General features: G+C 41.6%; 2 protein-coding genes across 4 annotated transcripts in view; both read right to left on the bottom strand.

Moving 5' to 3' along the window:
* Positions 1 to 7,102, bottom strand: part of LOC146499066 (1-phosphatidylinositol 4,5-bisphosphate phosphodiesterase gamma-1-like) — a 48,138-nt gene extending 41,036 nt beyond the window's left edge. For both annotated transcript variants that reach the window (XM_085137629.1, XM_085137627.1), the window contains exon 1: positions 5,839 to 7,102. In XM_085137629.1, the coding sequence (XP_084993755.1) occupies positions 5,839 to 6,109 (271 nt within the window). In that variant the 5' untranslated portion in view covers positions 6,110 to 7,102. The remainder of the gene's footprint in view (positions 1 to 5,838) is intronic.
* A 3,327-nt stretch (positions 7,103 to 10,429) lies between these two features.
* On the bottom strand, positions 10,430 to 19,295 carry naprt (nicotinate phosphoribosyltransferase). Of its 2 annotated transcripts, none has more exons than XM_085137631.1 (13): positions 18,895 to 19,295; positions 17,633 to 17,760; positions 17,463 to 17,545; positions 17,048 to 17,178; positions 16,493 to 16,608; positions 15,087 to 15,283; positions 13,889 to 14,029; positions 13,667 to 13,751; positions 13,472 to 13,552; positions 13,279 to 13,381; positions 12,926 to 13,083; positions 12,521 to 12,628; positions 10,430 to 12,388 (listed from the first exon to the last, which is right to left on the bottom strand). In XM_085137631.1, the coding sequence occupies exons 1-13, from the start codon at positions 19,145 to 19,147 to the stop codon at positions 12,302 to 12,304; spliced, it is 1,671 nt and encodes a 556-aa protein (XP_084993757.1). In that variant the 5' UTR covers positions 19,148 to 19,295; the 3' UTR covers positions 10,430 to 12,301. The 2 variants fall into 2 exon arrangements, with proteins under 2 accessions (XP_084993757.1, XP_084993758.1); XM_085137632.1 differs by having other exon boundaries at positions 17,633 to 17,844; positions 18,895 to 19,018.
* Between the last annotated feature and the right edge of the window lie 1,348 nt (positions 19,296 to 20,643).

Raw genomic sequence — 20,643 nt, forward strand, 5'->3', positions numbered from 1 at the left:
AACAAAACTGTTCCTTGTTGATTCAAATCACTCTGAGTATCTCAAACATCCAACTCCTCATTTGTGGACCATGTCTCTGCTTCCTGTAGATGACGCTGGGCCTTTTGTTTTCAGCCCTTCAATCTGAGGCAGGAAGTGAGACACTCCTTGATAACCCCATACTTCCTTTGCCTCAAGATTTAATACCTCCACTGTTTGCCAAAGTGCTCATCTCAGACAAAAAACACTGAATCCAAGCATGCAGGTGTGTACATAGCTGAGCAAACAGTAGGGGAAAAAAAACAACAAAAACAAAGGAAAGAAAAGCAGGAGAGAAGGGGAAGGTCATGATGGTCTAAGCGTGAGATAAATGAGCCTGTAACTGCAAAAAGAAAGTGAAAGAAAGCAGAGTGAGAAAATAATGTGGGAGGTCAGAGAAAATCTGGAAATGAGAAGGGTGTTTAGGTGAATGCGTGGGGGCAGGAAAATGAGAAAGAACAGCTGGGGGAAGAAAATGGAGAGGCGAGAGGAGGAGGGATAAACATGGGTGGCTGAGAGTAAGAGCTGTGGGAGCTAAAGTCAAGGAGAGACCTGCTGAATTCCTAGAATCTACTGATGAGTTTGTCCAGTGGGAGGTTTTTTTTGTGTTTTTGTGTAAACGGGGTGTTTTTGTTTTTACCATTGTGGGAATGTGTAGACTTGGACAGAGTAAGTGTTCTCTGTGATTTTGTACATGCTCACACTTGAATGTTTTTCCCTTCATTAGCCAAGGTGCTGTTTTTTGCTGGGTTTACAATTAAGTTTAAATCAGCCTCTGAGTGTTCAGAGAAAGATTGGCAGAGGAGAGTTCAGAAGAGAGGAGGGGCCACTACAGATAACTGAACAGTATTAATAAATTCTTCATTATTCACCTACTGGACATCATCTGCAGAGCAAGTGACAACATCTGATTGTGAAAAATGAGATGCAGAGAAGTCCAGAAACCATCTTTTACTTACAGTCTGTGGTTCTAACAACTGTTGACTTGACCAACCCTTTAAATGACTGCTAGCTTAAGAAATGATTACTGATACTGAACTGTTTGTTGTTGAAACAGAGGGCCGAGATGGCACACGTGAACTTTGCTACAGTTTGAATATCACAGCTCAACAATTTAAAAGACAAAAAAGGAAGGTCATCTAAAAACGATAGGCTAGCTTTTCTGTGTTCTCCCAGCTTCTGTGCTGTATGTTTTAGCTTTTCATTGCGAATGTGTTCATAAAATAGTTCGTGAAAAGTTTTAATGTTTTGTGTTGTTAGATGTGAAAAAAAGATTTTTTATTTATGTTTATTCCTTTTTACTTTTGTTTACTTGAAGGCAATTTGCCATCAGACCGCAATTTACAGATTTGTGTCCATGGGCACAAACTTAAGTTGCTTTTAAAAGGTGAAAGAGTCCACATTTGAAGGCTGAAGAGACTGGCAGTGGGACCAATAATTTCATTCTGCTGCTCACACAACAGACAATGATCGAAACCCTCACAAAGCAAATAACACAATATATCTTATTATTAAGCCATTCGTAAGCCAAATTACACAATGACTTTAATAAAAATCAGTGGCAACAGATCCTGTAGTGAATCCTAACTTCAAATGTATGTCATGGTTTAGGGCTGCTTTTCAAGGAAAATGTCTGATTGGCAGCAGCCTCATTTTTCAGCATGACAATGACCCCAAACACATCCAGTAAAAGCATACTTAGATGCAAAAACACAATAAAATATTATCGGTCATGGACTGGCCTCCCCAGAATCCAGACCTGAACTTTATTGAAGTGGTGTGGGATCATCTTGACAAATAACAGCACAAAGGGCAGCCACCATCCAAAGAAGAGCTTAAGAAGCTTGGAGTGCTACTCATGAAGAATACTTATCGAAATTACAAGGAGGCTGTCCTGAACCACTCTCTTGTTGCCTTATAGATTATATATCCATTTATGTTTGGATAGCTTTCAATAAATCGCTGCACCAATTTCCAATTTTTCACAGAAATTCAGTTGTCTCAAGACTTACAGAATATTGTATATATATATTTGTATATATGACCTACTTGGTTTGGTTTTAAAAAAAATCATGGCTTGGATCAAAATACAACACTTGACACCTATTTTAAACCTCAGTTTTCTTGGTTGTCAGGGTTATGCGTCGCCTCTGAAGAGTTGCTGGAGTTAAAATAACACATGGCAGACAGAAGGAAACTCTATCATGCCAGTTGTGAATACCATAAGTTTTCTCAATACTAACAGAATCTGTAACAAATCCACCCCCGGGCAACAAAATCCAGGACGCAGACAATAGCGTCCACACCCCAGACAGGACGAATCAACAGCCCAACAACAGCCGCCTGCTTTAAGTTTACCACTGCCACTTGACTCCACTCCAATAGGCTGTCTCAGTCGTCTAAGCCCACAACCCGCCAGTCAGTCAGTCAGGAGGTTGGGCAGCCGGCAGAAAAGCTAAAACTGGCCAAAGATCCACGCCGCAGCAGCATGTGTGCTGAGAGTGACAGGCAGGCTGACTTGGAGGAAACAGAGGTCACAGGGTCATGATCTGTCTGTCCTCTGAGGGCCCTGTCACAGTGTCGGGATGGGAGACACTCCGACACTGTGGGGAACAGCCTGCCGCAGCAAAATGTCATTTTACAGCAACACTTTTACAAACCTGTTTTTTCAAAGGATCAGTTAACTATATATTGTTTTTGCTCCAAGCTTAAGCAGCCTCCAGATCTCAGAGCTTTTTGCATCACCAGCAAAACAATGCCTTTTTCCTGAGCTTTCAACCACATCAGGTCTGGTTTTCATCCAGTGACTACAGAGGGAATCTCATAGCTCAAAACCCCCGAAAAAGGACAGCTACTGAGCCATGAGTTCCATGAGAAATCAAACTTTAAAGCTCTAAAACACTCTTAAAATTGTTAAATACAAAACCTTTATAAGGAATCTGAATTAGAGCGTAAAACTGGACAAATTTAGTTTTAAATCAGAAGAAACTTGATTAAACAGTTGGCTAAGCCTTCAAAGCCAGCTTTTCCTACATTTACTTTGAAGTTGGTTTTATTTTAGGCAGTCAAAGTTTCTTTGCCCACAGGCGCACTGTGGAGAAAGAAAGTGCTGTACACACAAACACACACGGTGTGCATAAATATTTGTGTCATTTGGTTTGTAAAACCTCACTTTCTTTATCCACTTATGGACAAAGAAACTGAGACTGGCAAACATAAAAGCAACAAAATGTGTAATTTCTGTAAATTTGCACTGTCTCAGTATAAGGCCTCACTAGGCACTTGACTGTACTTTTATCCTTTATCCTGCCGCCATAACAGATAAAAATTAACAGTAAACTGTATCTTAAAGGGTCACAGCTGGTATGCTGTATTTAAAAAAAATGGATGGATGGATGGATTTAAAAGATGTAACCGCTTGAAGGTGGTGTTTTCAAGAAGTGGATTTCACACTGTTTAGGACATTAAAGCAGAGTGTGGTTTAGGACAGGTCTCTATTGACAATGGCACCTGCAAAAATCCTCAGCTTGAGGCTTTAAAAAACTTTGCAGCCCAGTGACCAACATCAAGGTGTCCATATCCATCGTTTACATACAGTCTATAGTTGGTAATCACCTCTTAAAAGCGTGAACACAGAGCTGAGGAAGCAGACTGTGGTGTCCTGTTTCTCTGCTTGTCAGCATATTTCACTGACACCTAATCGTTGGCTGATACTTCAACATCTTCTGATACAGAATCTGTGCATGTGATTTGTGGAAAACAGCGCCATCATATCCTGTATGAATGTGTTATTCTCAATAGTTAAAAGATTTCTGAGCACAAATATTTAAAATCAATCAAACCTCTGCTATAGAGAAATACACCCAATTATTGTTATTTTGCTAGCTGTAGTTATTTTGCATTTTTATAATGCTTTTTCATAACTATGTAATCACTGTATGTATCTGGATATTTGTTTGTTATATATATTATTTTTTAATAATAGACATAGATTCTCTTTTTTTCAATAAAGAGAATTCTCTGTATGCCTCCATCCCTTATTTACAGCAGTGTTGCCAACTATATATCTCTATATCAACTATTTTCTCTAGATTTACCGACTTTTTATAGCCCTACAACAGCCCCACCTCCCAAAGAAGAAGAAAAAATACACAGTACCACATCACGCAATTATGCCTTGCTTTCAGAACAAGGTATTCTCTCTGTACGGATCAGCAGTGAGCACTCAGACAGAGGCTGTACTGTGTGAGGTGTGTAAAAAATGTTAAGAAGTTCAATGGGATCTATTGTTCTCCTTCATTTAACTCATAAATATAGCGTAAACACAGCCATTAACATTCATTTGTGTGAATGCAAATCTTTGTCACATCCGCAGATTTATCTTTGAGGCTTGATGAGTCTGTGAACATGGGTGTGATGGTTCAAGACAGAAGGCCTTTCTGTGCTGCTGCCTCAACTTCAGGTCATCAAACACATGATCCACTGCCCCTGCTGTTGAGCTCTCGTTATTTAATAGCAGGATACAGAAATCTTGCATAAGTGCAGCAAGTTAGGGAGCATATGAGCATACACATAAATACACATAATAACTGGAAACAGGGGTCAGGACATAATTCTGATAATGTGAATTATATATTGATGGCTAATTAGCCAAGTGCTCATGTTGCTTATGCTAGTTAGCCCTGTTAAGCAGATTAACACCTGGAGAAAACTGTATTGATCACTGCCTTTCATTTCATTTCAAAATCTGCTGTCTAGTGTTGGCACTACATGTATGTGAGACTGTTTCTAACCATTTTTATATGGAGCATAATATCTATTTTGAAGATTTTTCAGGTAAAGACTCAACTGGAAGATCAGAATATTGGATTTTCTTTAATAACCTTATCTTGATGAAGTGACGATGGGGTTTTTTTTAATTCTCATTTACTGCCTTAAAAAAAGCCAGGTATCAACCTAAACCAGACAGAAAACAGCGAGCAGAGGAGAGAATTAAGCACAATGGTCCAAAACAGCAGTAGAGACTTTCACAATGAGCTGAAAGAGTCCACATAAATAACATCATACTCAGATTTCTAATAATGCGTTACATGCATGGTCAGCAGCTCTGACCGTGTGTCAAACTCCAGTCCTCGAAAAACTTTGAAATGTGTCCCTGCTGCACAAACCTGAATAAAATTAGGTCATTGGAAAGACTTGACTGCATGCCGAGGTGGCAACCCCTAACCCTGTGCAAGTAAGTTTAAATAAATTTAAGTTTTAACTTCTAAAAGTACTTTTATTGCACCATATTCATGAGCTGCTGTACCATGAATCAAATGGCTGAATTGCCACCTCAGCATGCAGTCAAGTTCTATAGAGTTCTGATAATGACCTACTAATTTTCTCCACTGTTGCAGCACGGACACATGGAAACGTTTCAGGACAGCGGCCTTTGAGGACTGGAGTTCGACACCTGTGATGTAGAGCAAACCTATACGTTTATGGGATTGGTTCTTCAGGTTGTTTTATATGGAGCGCTGCTGTCTGAATCTGTGGTCTTGTTTCAGAACAGCTCCAAGATGGAAAGGCTCAACCAGGTTGACTCTTTGGTTGACTCAAACACACTTCTGCATGTTATAAATGTGAGACAGATGTTTCCATGGTTTAAACGTGCTTGTGTTTTGCGGGCTGGTTTAAACTTGGCAGACACAAACATTGGATTAGCCTTAAAAGCACAATTGTTTCACTGCTGCTAGTTTAGAAGAACTGTTTGACTTTTCAACATGAATTACTGACTTTAAACATTTCACAGAAATCAATCCCCAATTTTATACTTACTCTCTCCTTCTATTTTGTCTGGGTTTCTGCTCCACACTATCTGCCTCGTGTCCTGCCTTATCTGGAACGTTCTCCTCTCAGGGCGCTGAGACTTTTTCTGATAGAAGATGGTCATCACTGTGCCCATTTCCAGGCTGTGGAGGATGCGGGCACCTGCCTCAGACCAGTCCAGCATCCTGGAGACCATGACTGAACCAGCAGCCCCTGCAACACTACTGGGGGCATCCTCAGCACAGCCATTGAGGCAGCCACTGAATCTGGCTGCACACATCTTCACTGCATCGCTAAAAGTAAACCTTGCTGGATTACTAATCTGTTGTGATTTCTCGAATAGGATGCTTATCCTTCAGTCACCAGCTGCAAGCAACAAGGACAGGGGTATTCAACATGTTCAAGCCCACTGGGGTCAGGAGGAAATCTGGTTATGAGCTGTGTCAGTTGGGGCAGCCAGAGTGAATAAAACTATTCCCCAGTAAAACACAAGCTAAAAGACATCAGTCAGCAGCTGCACAGCTCAAACACCGACACGTCTGAGATGTGAACTGTCCTCTGGTACTCTGGAGGGGGGAGTGTATTCCTGTCTTATCCTTTCCAGATGCTTCTGGCAGCACACCAGTGAAATCCACTCGGGGAGAGTCCTCATCACCGCCAGACAGCGTGATGATCCGGCTTTAAATCCTGCTTGGACGCCTCGCTGCTCTCGCTGGGCCGGTAAACAAGATGTGGATCCCCTCACCGCTGACTGACGAGAATCAAGTCGGGGCTGGCGACAAAGACGCTGGGTTATGCAATAACGAGCCGGGCAAATACCCGGAGTGGCGGCGGAGAGAAGGACGGGCAGCGGCGGCCGCTATGTGGCGGCTTCACGGAGACGAAGAGACGCGCGGATGGGAGAGCACGGAGCAGCCGCGACGAGACTCGGGAGCGCTCCCATCTGCCGAAGCATTCTGCACCCTTCTCCCTCTCTGTTCCTCCTCTCCCAGCTCACAGGATCCACTCACCCGTGGTAGAAAACCCCTTAAGACGGGTGCGAGGCTGTGCCGTTAATTTCACCAGGTCCTCCCTGCTGCTCCTTACCCAGGATGTCGCTCTCTGTCTCTGGATCTGTGCGTATCCTCAGCTTCAACGCCAGAGGTCTTGAGAGGAAATTAGTGCCAGCAGACCGGAAAAGCTTGATCCGACTTTTTTTTTGTTTTTTTTGCCTGCTGTACAGTATCTGAGGGAAGATGAGGGGAGTAGAGGGAGAGTCGCAGGGACAGCCAGAGAGGGAGAGAAGCCAGAGAACAGAGCGCCCTCTGCCGGCCTCTACAAGATCTGCAGGTGAAAGCGTTTTCTGCAGCGAATGCGCAGTGGACTCAGCGGGTATCTGGGCATGTCAGGAGGTTAAGTGCGGTTCAAATTACAAAGGTCACTGATGTGTCACCCAGTAGCAGTAAATCAAAGGTTTTACTCGACTGGTGAGCTCGCTAGAGGTTGTTCTTTTTGTTTATTTTGTTTTGTTTTTATGTCGTAGCTGAAATTTAGATTTCCAGGACATTATATATATAATCGTTGTAAACTAATACTGTTAATAAGGGGAGCATGTTTGGGAGCATTTTGATGGATTATCTGACCAACATGTTTGCAGTGTACAACAGACCATTCAGCAAGTTTGTGCTTTAATTCTGGGGGATGAAATTGAAGTGGCTTATCAGTCCATTACCTAGCACCAATTAGCCAATATGTCTGCATCTTGCGCTTATTTTATGGATGCACTTTGCAAATTGTGTGTGCTATTTAATATGCCCCCATTCTTTCCAAATATAGTAATTTATGTCCTTGAAATAAAAAGAATACTGGTTAGAGTCAGAATCTGAGTCTAAAACCAGTTTGTCATGTCCATCTAGTATATACAGCTTCCACTCCCTCCTCTGGGGTATCCCTAAAAAGTCACCATGAACTCTGTTCAAAATGCTGCTCTGTGGTTTCTTAATGTACCTATTAGAACTAATTTTAGGATTGTATTGATCACTTTTTTTTCTTTCTTTTTTTTTGCGTCACTGTAGCAATCGGAATTGTCTTCTGAAGTCCAAGGAAAATGCCCAGATTGATTTTGCCAAGTGGACCTTTTGCTATACTGGTCCACTTGATTGTCATAGTTAATTAGAATTTTGTCAGGATTTTTTTTATTACTTTTTTAATTTTAATATTGTTATTTTATTTTAAGTCATTACAATCAGAACAGACATAACTGGGGAATGACAAAGAGAAAGAAAAAGGACAGAGAGGTTGGGAGAGAATGAACAGAAGGATAGGAAAAATAGAGAAGAAGAAGTCCAAATATATGTGGACCTAACAGGATAATAAATTGATTCTCATCTTACTGCACAATGCAAAACTTTAGTAACTTTTATTATGTACAGTACTTTGCAGAACTCTTGAGCCACTAGTCATTTATTTTTCTTATAATAAAAAATACATTCTTCTAACTTTTAAAGTGGTCCCGAGCAATAGCTCAAGGTCTTTCAAACTTTTTTTTCTGGAGATTTTCACTCGTTTTCAGTCGTGTCTATGCACATCGCCACTTTTGTTTTTTAAGTCACTTACCACTGACCTATCAGCAGTGTTGGGGAGTAACGGAATACATGTACCGCCGTTACGTATTTAAAATACAAAATATGAGTAACTGTATTCCGTTACAGTTACCGTTTAAAAAGGTGGTATTTAGAATACAGTTACTTTGTTGAAATAAATGGATTACACAGTGGTATTTTCCTGTTTCATATTGTGGCGGGTCAGGACTGTTTGGGTTTTGTTTGACAGCTATGTTCTGTTGTTCCAGGCGGCAGCGTTACGGTTGCCATGGTTACAGGGTGACGCTCTCTCTCTCTGCGTGTTTCCTGGGTGAGAGAGCGCCTTTTTGTTGTTGTTGTGCTAAGCTAATAGGCAGAATGCTACAGGTATAGCTCTAAATAATGTAGCATCATAGGCAGTGTAGTCCGTGCTGCAGGGAGAATGGACTGCCATACACGTTATGTGTCTGTAAGCGAGGGAGGGAGAAAAAGGAAAAGTATGAGCTGTCATCAAGCAAAAATGGGAGCTGGATGCATGTAAATATAATAATAACCACTGCAGCCAAGAAGAGTGCCTGACGAGCCCAGTTGTAAGTAAGCTATTAAGACTCGACTGTAAGCTGTGTTCGTGTTTTCCTCCAAAAACAATAAGTTCCGTTGGAGCAGCCTTTCAACGCCTCTCTCTGTCTCTCGCAAGCAAAGTTGACCCAGACAACAAAGTAAAGCTATTTTTTGGCTACGAGCCTGACATATTAGCCAGAGGTCCCTTTACTACGGTTCGGAGCCGCGGACCTTCAGTAACAGTAATAAATCACAGCAATAGTACATTCACTAGTTGTAAACAGCATGATAATATATTAAGTAATCCAAAGTATTCAGAATACGTTACTCTCATTGAGTAATGTAACGGAATACGTTACAGAATACATTTTGGGGCATGTATTCTGTAATCTGTAATGGAATACATTTTAAAAGTAACCTTCCCAACACACACTATCAGCCAAGCATTAAAACAGTGTATCAGTGTGTTGTCTGCAGGAAACAGAACACTTAGCAAAGAAACAACTTAAAATTATACCTTTAGACACTTTGTTACTAGCAGCCAGAGGCAAAAAGCACATAATTGGTTCGCATTTCTTTACACAGATACAAAAAACCAAATTGACAAATTGCTAAAGAAAAGACTGTTTGACAGGCATTGAGTTGTATCTTTGCACAAACAAGGTGGGTTTGAATTGCACTTCAGCCAGTGGTGTTGGGGAACTTGTCAAAATTGATGGCATTATGAACACAAAAATAGAAAGTTTTTCATCATGACAATAATCCCAAAACAGTGTTTTATCCATGACACTATCAATCATTGACTGGCCTCAGCAGAGACCAGACCTCAACATTATTGAAGCAGTGTAGGATCATCTTGGCAGAGAACAGAACAAAAGGCAGCCAACATCCAAAAGAAGAGCTTGAATGTCTTGCAAGAATCCTGGAGCACTATTCCTGAAAACTACTTATAGAGTAAAGGTGGTCATGCCTTACAGACTTTCAAACTATAGAACAGCACAAACTGGTTTTGCCTTATATACTCCATTTCCATATGTTTGGACATTCCAATAAATCACCTATTTCCCATTTTTCCAGCAAAATATAAAGAAATTAGGGATGGCTTAAAAGTAGTGTCGTGGAATTTTGGATAGAGGATTTGTGCCTTGTGATCCCCATAACTAAAGGAATAACTCGCCCACTACTGACCATTATTTATGTAGTGAAATAGACTAAAGTTCAGTAATGTGCATTAGCAGGACTCCCTGAGGTTGTAAAAGAGTGTGGACTGATCCACCGCTGAGACAGTCAAGGATGATATCACTGCCTCTCTGTTTTTAATCAGCTCCATATGTCCACTGGGTGTATCTCCAGTTCCACTACCACTGGTCAGCAGGCAGCCAATCAGAATTCAAGAGAACTCTTCTCACATGTCCTGCAGCAGCAAGGAAAAGAGGCTTGGGGGGGGGGGGGGGGGGGGGGGTAGAGAATTGTAGCCAACAGTTTTCAGATTGAAGCAGAGTAAAGAGGAATGGTGAGCATTCAGTTAATCGCCTAAAGGTTAAATTTTACATCTAAACTAAGAGCAGTACCATTGCACTCTGTCTCCATCTTTACTCTGCTGCTTCTTTTCAAACTTAAAATGAATCCTGCAAAGAAACCATAAACTGCAAAAACCAGAAAAACATGTTGAATGAACTTAGTTGTTATCATGGCACATTTAATACTGTTTTAGTGGCATATGTTTGGTTTGTAGGTAAATGAGAAGAACACTTGGAAACAGTCTTTGATTTTCAGTTTCTTTACCATCACTGGACAGAAACACAGATACTGTCAGAACAGCTGAAAGAAATAAGCTACACGTGAGTCCAAGGACTTATACACAGCTTTAGAACTTTCTTTTTCTGTGTGGATTTAACACAAGCAGCCATTTATCTTTTACTGAGTCCTTCCATTGGATTTGAGAGACTTTAGTTGTGAATAGGTTTTTATTACTAACACATATCACTACAAACCTGGGCTTGTTTATTACTAACATAAAGAATATTATTTTATGTTTACAACTTTGTTACATTTCTATGTTTAACTTGAGCATACCTTTTCAAAACATAAATGTGAATATTTGATAAAAACCTAATTGTTGTGTCATTTTTTTTCATATTAAGAGCCCAGAAAGAAACAAATTAGGTAAAACTGTTCCATAAATCAAGCACTCAATGACAATCAATACACTTGTTGGTTAAAAAAAAAAAGTGCTATAATTTGCAGTAATACAGCAGGAAAGTTCAGAGATGTAAATACAACTGAAGTGGTGATTTCTTGCTCACAGAAAGCAGCCTTTGTTATTGAAGATGAGATTTTATTGTTAAATACAAGTTATCAGTTAGAATTTTAAAGACCCCCACACTCAAGGTGATTATATGAAGATAACTTTTTTTTGCACAGCAGGATTTCTGGAATTTTAAAATTAAATATGAAAAGTGTGTGTTTTACATATTACATATGAATCGTTTTACATTCATATCATGTGGACAAAGGAAACGTAATCTATAATCTGGTGATTTCCTCTCAATTTAAGTGAAAATACGACAGTGTCATGAACCTAAAGTAACCTGAAATTTCGATATTCCTCAGTGCCTTCATCCTGTGTTGTCTCACCTACATAAAAATGTTGATTACTGTGATTATGGATGAAGTGTTATGGATAAGAAACCACAAATACTTTAGGGTCAAACTTCCTTAGCTTATATACTGTCAAACAAAATCAATCTTTGACAGGAACTAAAATATCAACCTGTAATTGCTTCCACTTTTTCAAATGCATGATCAAAGGGTCTGAGGTTATATATTTATTTTAAAAAATCCACTAACCTGAGTCTTAGTCCTAAGTTTAGAATATTATTAATATGAAAAAATAATTAATGCACGGGCAGCTTTCTATTTTTTTTCTAGTTTCCAAACACGTCTTTCTTCAGTAGATGAATAACATTAAGTTCATGTTAAGGTCATCTGCAACCAGGGAGCAAAGTCTGGTTCAGAGAATATGATTATTTCTGCACTGTCATGTCTTCATTTCACAGTGTGGCTCCTGTTTTTAGATTTTTTGGACATTTATTGTCCAAAGTTTCCAAATGTAGAAAACATAACTATAAGGATATGTCTAAAAGAGTGTCTAACCCTGATGGTCTTTGCACTAAACACCTTTATTTTAATCCTTCTTTAAAAACATTCATTACATCTGAATAACACAGGTGACACAACAGCTGTTATTCCAGTATTTGGAGAGTGTCCCCACTGTAAGGGTTCATTCAGACGATACTCTATAAATATAAGAACTTCTGTGAGGCAATTTAGGAAACACTTGATTCTCTTTAGTTGGCTAAAAGAAAGTTGGTGTTGTTGCTGCTTCCTTTTTGGATTTCTTTGACCATGTTGTGGAGTTTCTGGGAGAGTGCCACCTAGTGGAAGAGAAAGCCACAGGCATAGGTAAAGAAATCTTTCACAATCTGTGAGAGTTAATTTCTGAATCTTAGTGAAGGACTAAGTTGGCCTGTACTCTTGCATTCAGTACAGCTTGTACTGAGACTTACTGTGTAGGAATCCGGCTTCTGCAGTCTCTTGTGCCGAGGGTGCAGAGTCTGGAGGGAGCTCTGGACCTTTGCTCTAGTTTCTGCAGCGCTGCACAAAGGCTGTGTGACCTAGAAAATGTTGGAGACACTCATAAAGGCAAAGCTCCCACACACTATAGTGGCTTGTTTGGTACTGTTTAGTACATGAAGAGTGATTTTTTTTTAATAGTTTTTAAAGAAAGTACTTTTTTTTGCTGTTATATTACATACGTTTAGTGTTCTTTGTAAACTTCTTAGTCACTGATTAAAAATCTAAATGGAAAATCTTTAAGATACAAAGATTAAAAAAAGTATGTCTTCAGTGTGATTATCCCACAATTCTTCATAAGCTGTCTGCTAATGTTTGAGAGAGCGGCCCATCCTCACCTGTCCTTTACTAAACACTTCCTGACGCAGACAGGTGACCCGAGCTGGAGTGACTGAGAGGGCGGTGTGGTTGCATCCCAGGGGGTAACAGCTCAGTGGGAGTCCCGCCTCTGGAGGAGACTCCACCGCCAGACATACCACGTCTAGAAATGGATGACCTGCAGAGGAGAAAGGACAGAAACCAATTATAGATTTACAGGAACATATTCATTTCTGCCTAATGGGACGATCATACTGCCATTCACGGACCTGTCTCTGTGATCATTTATAACAAGTAATTTGTGGCGTTCCCGTTGTTGTGCCACACAGAGAAAGAAGCTCAGCCGCAGCAGGCAGTACTCAATAATTCTCACCTTCAGGATCTATTAGCCGGTAGACAGCTTTCCTCCCAGGAACAGTGCTCTTTTCTGGGTCCTCACTGACCTTCATCCTGGGTCTTCCTCTCACCTCCACCAGCTAATGAACAGAGGAACAAACAAAACCATACAGGTGTTAACATAGCAGGAGAGGTGAGAGGCTAGTAAGTGTGAATTCTCATTAAATTACCTTATATACACAGCCAAGGGAAGGTTGTTTTGTGCAAGTCACCAGATGTGTTCCAACACCAACTACACTGATCTCGTTCTCCTAAGACAATGACACATCAAGATGACATGGAAAGGTCTTGCAGGGAGTCACTTTTACAAGTCACAAAATTTGACTGACTCCTAATGAATTACCCTGTATGGCCACTCAATTTACCTTACTGTTGACTTCAGCCAAGCTCTCTTCTGAGATGTTATTAGTCCCAACGATGATCAGGGAATCAAAAGCAGGAATGGAGAATCTGCAGAGATGAAATGAACAATAAGGGAGGAATCAAAAAGCAGTGACACAAAATTAGACGTGAGCCACAGATCTCTGGAGGAGTGAGAAAATATCTCACTGTAAGTTCAAAGACAGACGGGAGGACACCTTACTCACTGCTCGCTGCAGAGTCTGAAGACACGGTGCACATCAAGGGACTGCTTGCAAAGGTCCCCGCTGTCAAGACGAACCCCGACAGGCCTGTAGCCCAGCTCACACAGTACCAGTGCCACAGCACAGAAGTTCAAGATGCCGCTACTGAAATTATATTTACACACAGAATAGATGAGATCATTGAACTGCTTTGTGTTTAGCTTTGTTTAATGGAAACAAAGCAAGGGAATGGAGAAAAGAGAAGGCTTAAAGGAGAAGGGCCAGTCAGTGGTATCAATTCCTTCGTCCTCCAGGAGCTGACTGCATACTCTCATCACCTGAAACTGATACCTAATGTAAGTCAGGGTGCCACTGCCTGGCCTGCACAAGTCTGTGTCCTTCCATGGATATGCCTCCCCTGACCATCAATGACCCACCACCAATCCAGTCATGTTTAATGATTTTACATAACATTCCCCACAGCTTCTCCAGACACATCAGTCACATGCGCTCAGGGTGAACCTGCTCTTAAACTGAAAATCACAGGGCACCAGTGGTGGACCTGCCAGTTCTAATATTGTATGAAAAATGCTAATTGTGCTCCAAGGTCATCAGGCACTAGGGCCACTCTTGTCTGTTTGTGATTGTTAGCTCAGAGACATTCACGCCAGTGGCCTATGAAGGTCATTTCATAAGACTATGGCATTACTCATCCTGTTCCTTATTGCGCAACAGAGCAGATACAGGTCCTGCTGGTGGGTTAAAGACCTTTTCCTGTCCAGTCCAGCTCTCCTAGAGCAACCGCCTGTCTCCTGGAATCTCTTCCATGCACTTCAAACTTTGCTGGAAGACCCAGCCTACCTTGTGGTAGGCTGATGTGGAGTTGGATTACCTCTACAACATCAGTAGGGTCCAGGTATCACCTCATGCTAAAGGTAGTGACTCTGACTGTAGCCAAATGCAAAACCAATGAATAAATCAGTCAGAAAAGATGAGGGGAACATGTCAGTGGCCTCCACCTTTGTTTTGGGGCTTGTCTCATTATTTTAACTCTAATCCCAGAAGTTTCAGTGACTAGATGCTTTATTCTGATTAAAAAGTGTTCCTTTAGTTTTTATAGCTTCTTAATTTTCTGGCTTTCATTAGCCAAACTGCCAATTCGTCAGCTTTATCTCATATATGCAGTGTAAACTTTAAAAACTTAATGTAAGGCAGGAGTTACCAGCCAACACTGTAGCTGTCAATCACTGGGAGGAAGTTCTGAGGATACGCGATGGCATAAGACAAGAAAGCAGCCAGCTCTCCCTCATGGATCTTCCCTGGCTCTGCTCCCAGAAGTTCACACACACGACTCAGCCAGCCTTTTGTCAAAGAAATGATATCGACTGGATTATGGTCCCCGTTCACCGCCGAAAGCGTCTGTAAAGAGACAAACAAGACGTTTAAGAGTTTGTTAAATGCAATAGAGCATTTCAGTTACCAAATTACAACAGAAGGAGAGCCTAACGTGTGCCTCTCCTGTGAAACCAGCCCTCAGGAGACTGATACCCTCTCTACTTTTGAAATTAGGGTTCAAATGGGAGCTGAATCTTTTTAACCATCCCGTAGTTATGGTGGTAATAACTCAGGTGGCTGGGGACTGTGGTGTTTATATGCCACTGGTGCACGTCGTTCATTTTCATTTGTCAACTCTCTCTGGTAGTTTCTGTTTTTTGGGTGTTTTTTCACCTGTTCCGTTTGGTACTTCAGCAATCAGAATTATTGTCTGACGGCCAAGAAAGACGCCCAACGGATTTATTTTTCTAAGTGGGTCATTATGGCTTTGCCATATCAGTCCACTTGATTGGTCTTTATTATTATTCATTTATTTTATTTTAAGTTATTACAGCCGCACCACTCTCCTGGAAAGAACTGAAGAGAGCTGAGGGTCATCCAGCAGCCACGGTGCTGAAGCCACAGGGGGCTGCAGTGAGGTGCCTGCAGGCTCTGCCAGCAGCCAGCCGCATCAGAGCAGACTGAGGGGCCCACTGTTAGGGGGGTGCCCCACCCCCTAGAAGGGGCCCGACTGAGTCCCGGGCGCCAGGCCTTGTCAAGCAGCCACTGGGAGTGAGCCAGTACATACCTGAGCGCCCAGCCCCAGACACCGGGAACCACCAACACATGAGGGCATCAGGCATGGAGTGTGGTAAGGGGAGGTAGGCCCCCACACCTGGGGGGGGGGGGGGGGGGGGGCTCTTGTGTCTTTTGTTAACATTTTCTCTATGATCTCATCCAATTAAGACGAAGTGCTTCCTCCCCACTGTCGCCGAGTGGTCTGATTCTTGTATTCTCTCTAATATTACATCGCCTTTACCTTACATAAACTCCCAGACCAGCTTTTTTGGTAGACCTTGCTAGTACAGTCATGTTTTAATTCACTTAAATGCACTGCTGCCATGTGATTGGCTCATAAGATATTTGCATTAATGAGTCGTGGAAAATGTCACAGCTGATCTTTACAAAGCCTGCTGAGTGTAAAATGGAAGTCATGTTCTGGTTTGCCAGTATAAACACATAAGATGTGTAGCTCAATTATCTGAATGGTATGGTTCCATTCAGATGACGTAAAGACAGAGCGCACATACTCACTTGCGGCCGCACTTCCTCCAGGGAGGTAAAAGAAGTTACGTACGAGTGTGCCATGGTCCCTGCAACTGGGATTCCAAACAGGAAACCAGCCTGAACATTACTGGTAAGATCAAACCCTGAAAGATGGAATAAAGCTAAAGTCTCTGTGTGTATGCAGAACAGAAGAAAATCATTTCCACATTTCAAATCCATGTCATTATTTTAACATAAAACATGCTGGTTTTTGTTCATTTGATGTCATATAGTAATGTTTTTTGGGAATTTCAGTAAATACTGCAGACACGCTGTGTAAGACAGCATGGAAATGAAGTCCAGATCGCTACATTCCTTCAGAGGTTACAGATAGATGCTTTTATCCTCTCATTAAGACAGGCGTCCTCTTCATGAGTTTCGTTGGATGGAATGCCAATATCAAAAAATCACATTTCTGATTTTTGATATTGGCATTTTTTAAAAAATATATGAAAGCAGCCATTAAGTGACAACTCCACAAATGTGCCAAGTTGTCTGTACAGATCTGGGAGGATCAAAACAAAGTAATCACACAGCATTCACCTCCGATGTGTGTGTATCGGGAGGCGGTGAGTCCTCCATCTGGACCCTGAGCCCTCCTGAGGCCCATTTCCAGCAGCTTCCTCTTAGGGCCTGCCGCCAGACGGAAACGGGCAGCATTAGTGCAGACCAGACTGACAACAGAGAAGAGAGAGGACACTGAAGCAACAGTCCATTATATAAATTTAGCTTTGCTTCAATGAAGCTACAGTATATGACATTTATATTCCATGAAAGCAACAAACAAAATATCGCAAATAAGCTTATTTACATTTTCCCAAATATGAAATAGAATTCTTCAGAAATATATTTCCTAAGGTCCTCGGGGTGAACGCAGTAGCTTTATAGATGGCACAACATGGGAAAATAACCAGGACGTTACTTTTCCAGGAAAAACAGAAATATGACTATGTATTACCTGGCATAGTTGACAAGACACAATAGACTTGTCTCCAGTAGTTGTACCACAGCCAGTGGACCAGCCACTTCCATGAGAGGCACCTGAAGATATGATTACATGCAGCACTAGTTAGTCCCTCAGACTGTGACCTTTGAACCTCAGTTTAACCTTAAAGACTCATAGCTCACCCTGGCAAAGACCACAGTGCCTTCGGGGACGGAATGCAGCGTTACACCCGAGCAGTCGAGGCATCGCAGAAACTGGAAGAAGGCAGGGTCAGTGTCTGGAGGCATGACAGAGCGCAGGAACTCCACATCTGGATCCGTGAACACAAAATGTTAACACAACCCTGTAACACTCTCCTGACTCACTTCTCTGTTTGTCCTCCTGTCTCACGCACCTACACTCACAGGAACAGAAAAATAAATAAATAAATCACACCGTTTCCTGTAAATCAGTGGTGCGACTAGAATGAAGGTTAGACTAAACATGTTGCACAAGTGTGGCACAGTGATCCTGTCTTAGCGCTGATTACTTTTCACCTGTGCAGCTGCTAAAGTTTTAAAAAGTGCATTAATTCAAGTATTGCACAGAAATTGGTGGGTTACTTACTTACTTAACTGAGGATGTTAAGCTACTTTAGACTATACTTTTGTGGTAGAGAAAATAGATTTCCAGTTTTTACTCAAGTACACGTTCCAACACATGTATAGAAGAAACATCATAGGTCCACCACTTTGAAGGCAGTGTGAAACAGTGCTCCTCTGCTGTGTACTACTGTGCAAACCTCATCACTTTCAAACACTGAAACAGTCCTAAATCAAAGCGAGGGCAGCACATTAACATTAGTTACTGGGATAGGTAGAAACATCTAATGCCGTCATGTTATCTGATACTGATGCTGGACTGGCATATCTATGTATCCAAAATCAATAGTGGTCCCACTCGGACTGACTGCTGTCACTCTCATACAGACAGACAGAGCACTAACACCTGGCAGTCAGTCTGAGGTAGATGTGCAGTGGGCTACAGATGATTTGCTTATATTCCTACATAAAACCAAGGTTGCAGAGCCCCTGTGTGCCTTTTGCGGTTAAATCGGTCCTGGAGTAGCAAAGCTGCTGCTGGTGGAACAAATAGTAACACGATCATACGATTAATGGTGGTATTCTTAACGGCTTTGGGGAAACTGGACTTTACGAACTTAAAGAAGCACAGTTGCTTCTTGGGCTTCTGTAAGTTTTCACAAGTCACTACTTTCTCTTTTCCAGTTCTTAAGAAATAAGTAATATTGCGCAACCAGTTCTGTATGCCTACCAGAGCTCCACGGGAGAGAAAAGTGACTGTCAGCGGATTAATAACGAGACTTTTATTATTTAATCTAGCGTTTATGTCCAGTTTGTAGTCAGTGACACTAACATGTAGTTAGTTAGTTAGTTGATCTCCTCACCTTCGTCTGCGAAGCGAAAGCTGCGCAGGAACAGCAGGCAGTCGTGCACCCCGGCGAACAGCGAGAAGCCTCCGCCGAACGGATTGTCCCTGAAGAAGAGCTCGAACACGGCGTGCTCGTCGTGGCGACCGGCCCGCCAGTACGCGTACGCCATGGTGAACTGGTACAAGTCGGTGAGCAGCGGGGGAACCCGCTCCCGGATACACCGCTCCATAACCCCGCTGCACGTGCTGCTGCTGGACGGCGCTGCCATGTTCTCACAGCCCTGATGCCGAGACCTCTGGGACTTGCAGTTCTCCCACCGACTCCTTTACCCCCTGAAGCAGAGACGGAGCAGGGCAGCTGGGAAATACAGCCACGGCTCACGTTGTTGCATTAAAGACTTTTCAGTTAGTCTCCTTGTTGGCGTACATTTATGGTCTAGTGATTCCCATTAGTGTCAGCCCGTGTCACGAGTCATGCGCTTAACCTAACGCAATTTTGGATCATGAAAACTGGATTCACTTTCAAAAAATCGCGTCCATGTGGCCACCTGTTGTGAAGGAGCGAGATCCTTCAGCACGCAGTGTAAAAACCCACCATCTATGCATATATTGCAACTACAAAATTAGTCTTTATTTATAATGAGCCATGAAAATGTTGGAATATCTTATTTGATGATTTCTAATTTGACTAAATTTATTCCAAAATGTCAGCAAGCATCCTCTGGTTTTAACCTTATTCAAGATTCTTTATTTGTCAGTTGCATAGTTATGAACAGGGTTGGTCAAGTTACTTGAAAAAAGTAATCAGTAACTAATTACTGATTATTACCCCCAAAAGTAATCCTTTTACTATACTGATTACTTATTTTTTGAAAGTAATTTGTAGCCCAGATGAAAAAAACAACATTTACACCAATGATAGAGAAGAAAGAGTATTTATTCTCTTTATTTTAACTGTTCACACCAATAAAGTGTCATATTTCCTATGACCATTGAATGCACCTCTCAGTTCACCCCACGTGAGGCAACTAGCTCAGCAACCAATCAGAGCCTACCCAGGCCGCATTGACCCTGTCAGCCAGGAAGTGAGGTGAAGGTGCATGGAGTTCCCGGGTTTTTTCTCATCTCAGCAAGAGGAGTGGAGGCATCTGCTACTCAAATCGAGAAATCCACGGACAAAAGAGAGGGAAAAACTCAGAATTGAGAGGAAAGGAAGCCAGCATACTTACCTGCTGGAAATCCGGAGTCGAGTGGCTGGATGAAGGAGAAAAGCAACGTCGGTAAGACAACTGTTATTCCGAAGGAAAAAAAGTTGTAGAGACTTACCGTCGTGATCACGCTAATGCTAGCTCGGTGTCTCACAGGCTAACCACTCACCTTTCATCCGGAGAGCTGCTGCAATTCCGACACCAGTGTATGTTGAGCTTTTGTGAAACAGAGCAACGGTGAGCAACATGTTCTTAGCTGCTCTAAAGCTAATTTTTGGCAGTTCACTGTGAGTTTAAAGTAACCAAGAGGGTAATTTTTAGTGCATTTCTCTCTCACGAATAGGCCTATAGTGTGGAGAAATTAAGCACACTGCTTTAATACCTCTGAACTGAACTCACATGTATATTTTGTTGCTTATTTGCACATAGTTCTGAATTTGTTATGGTGTATTGTATTTTGAATGTCAATGGTTACTTACCATAAGTATTGTTTAATTAATGTTTACATGAATAGAGACATATTTGAGCAACTTAGATGTTTAGTTCTCATATTTGAT

This window comes from Neolamprologus multifasciatus, chromosome 17 (assembly GCF_963576455.1).
Source record: "Neolamprologus multifasciatus chromosome 17, fNeoMul1.2, whole genome shotgun sequence".
NCBI lineage: Eukaryota > Metazoa > Chordata > Actinopteri > Cichliformes > Cichlidae > Neolamprologus > Neolamprologus multifasciatus.

Coding starts and splice junctions, on each gene's coding strand:
- naprt (XM_085137631.1), bottom strand. CDS start 19,147: ATGGCAGCGCCGTCCAGCAGCAGCACGTGCAGCGGGGTTATGGAGCGG. Junction 16,609..17,047: donor CCGATACACACACATCGGAG/GTGAATGCTGTG, acceptor TCCATCTTTCAG/GGTTTGATCTTACCAGTAAT. Junction 14,030..15,086: donor GACAGCTACAGTGTTGGCTG/GTAACTCCTGCC, acceptor ATATAATTTCAG/TAGCGGCATCTTGAACTTCT.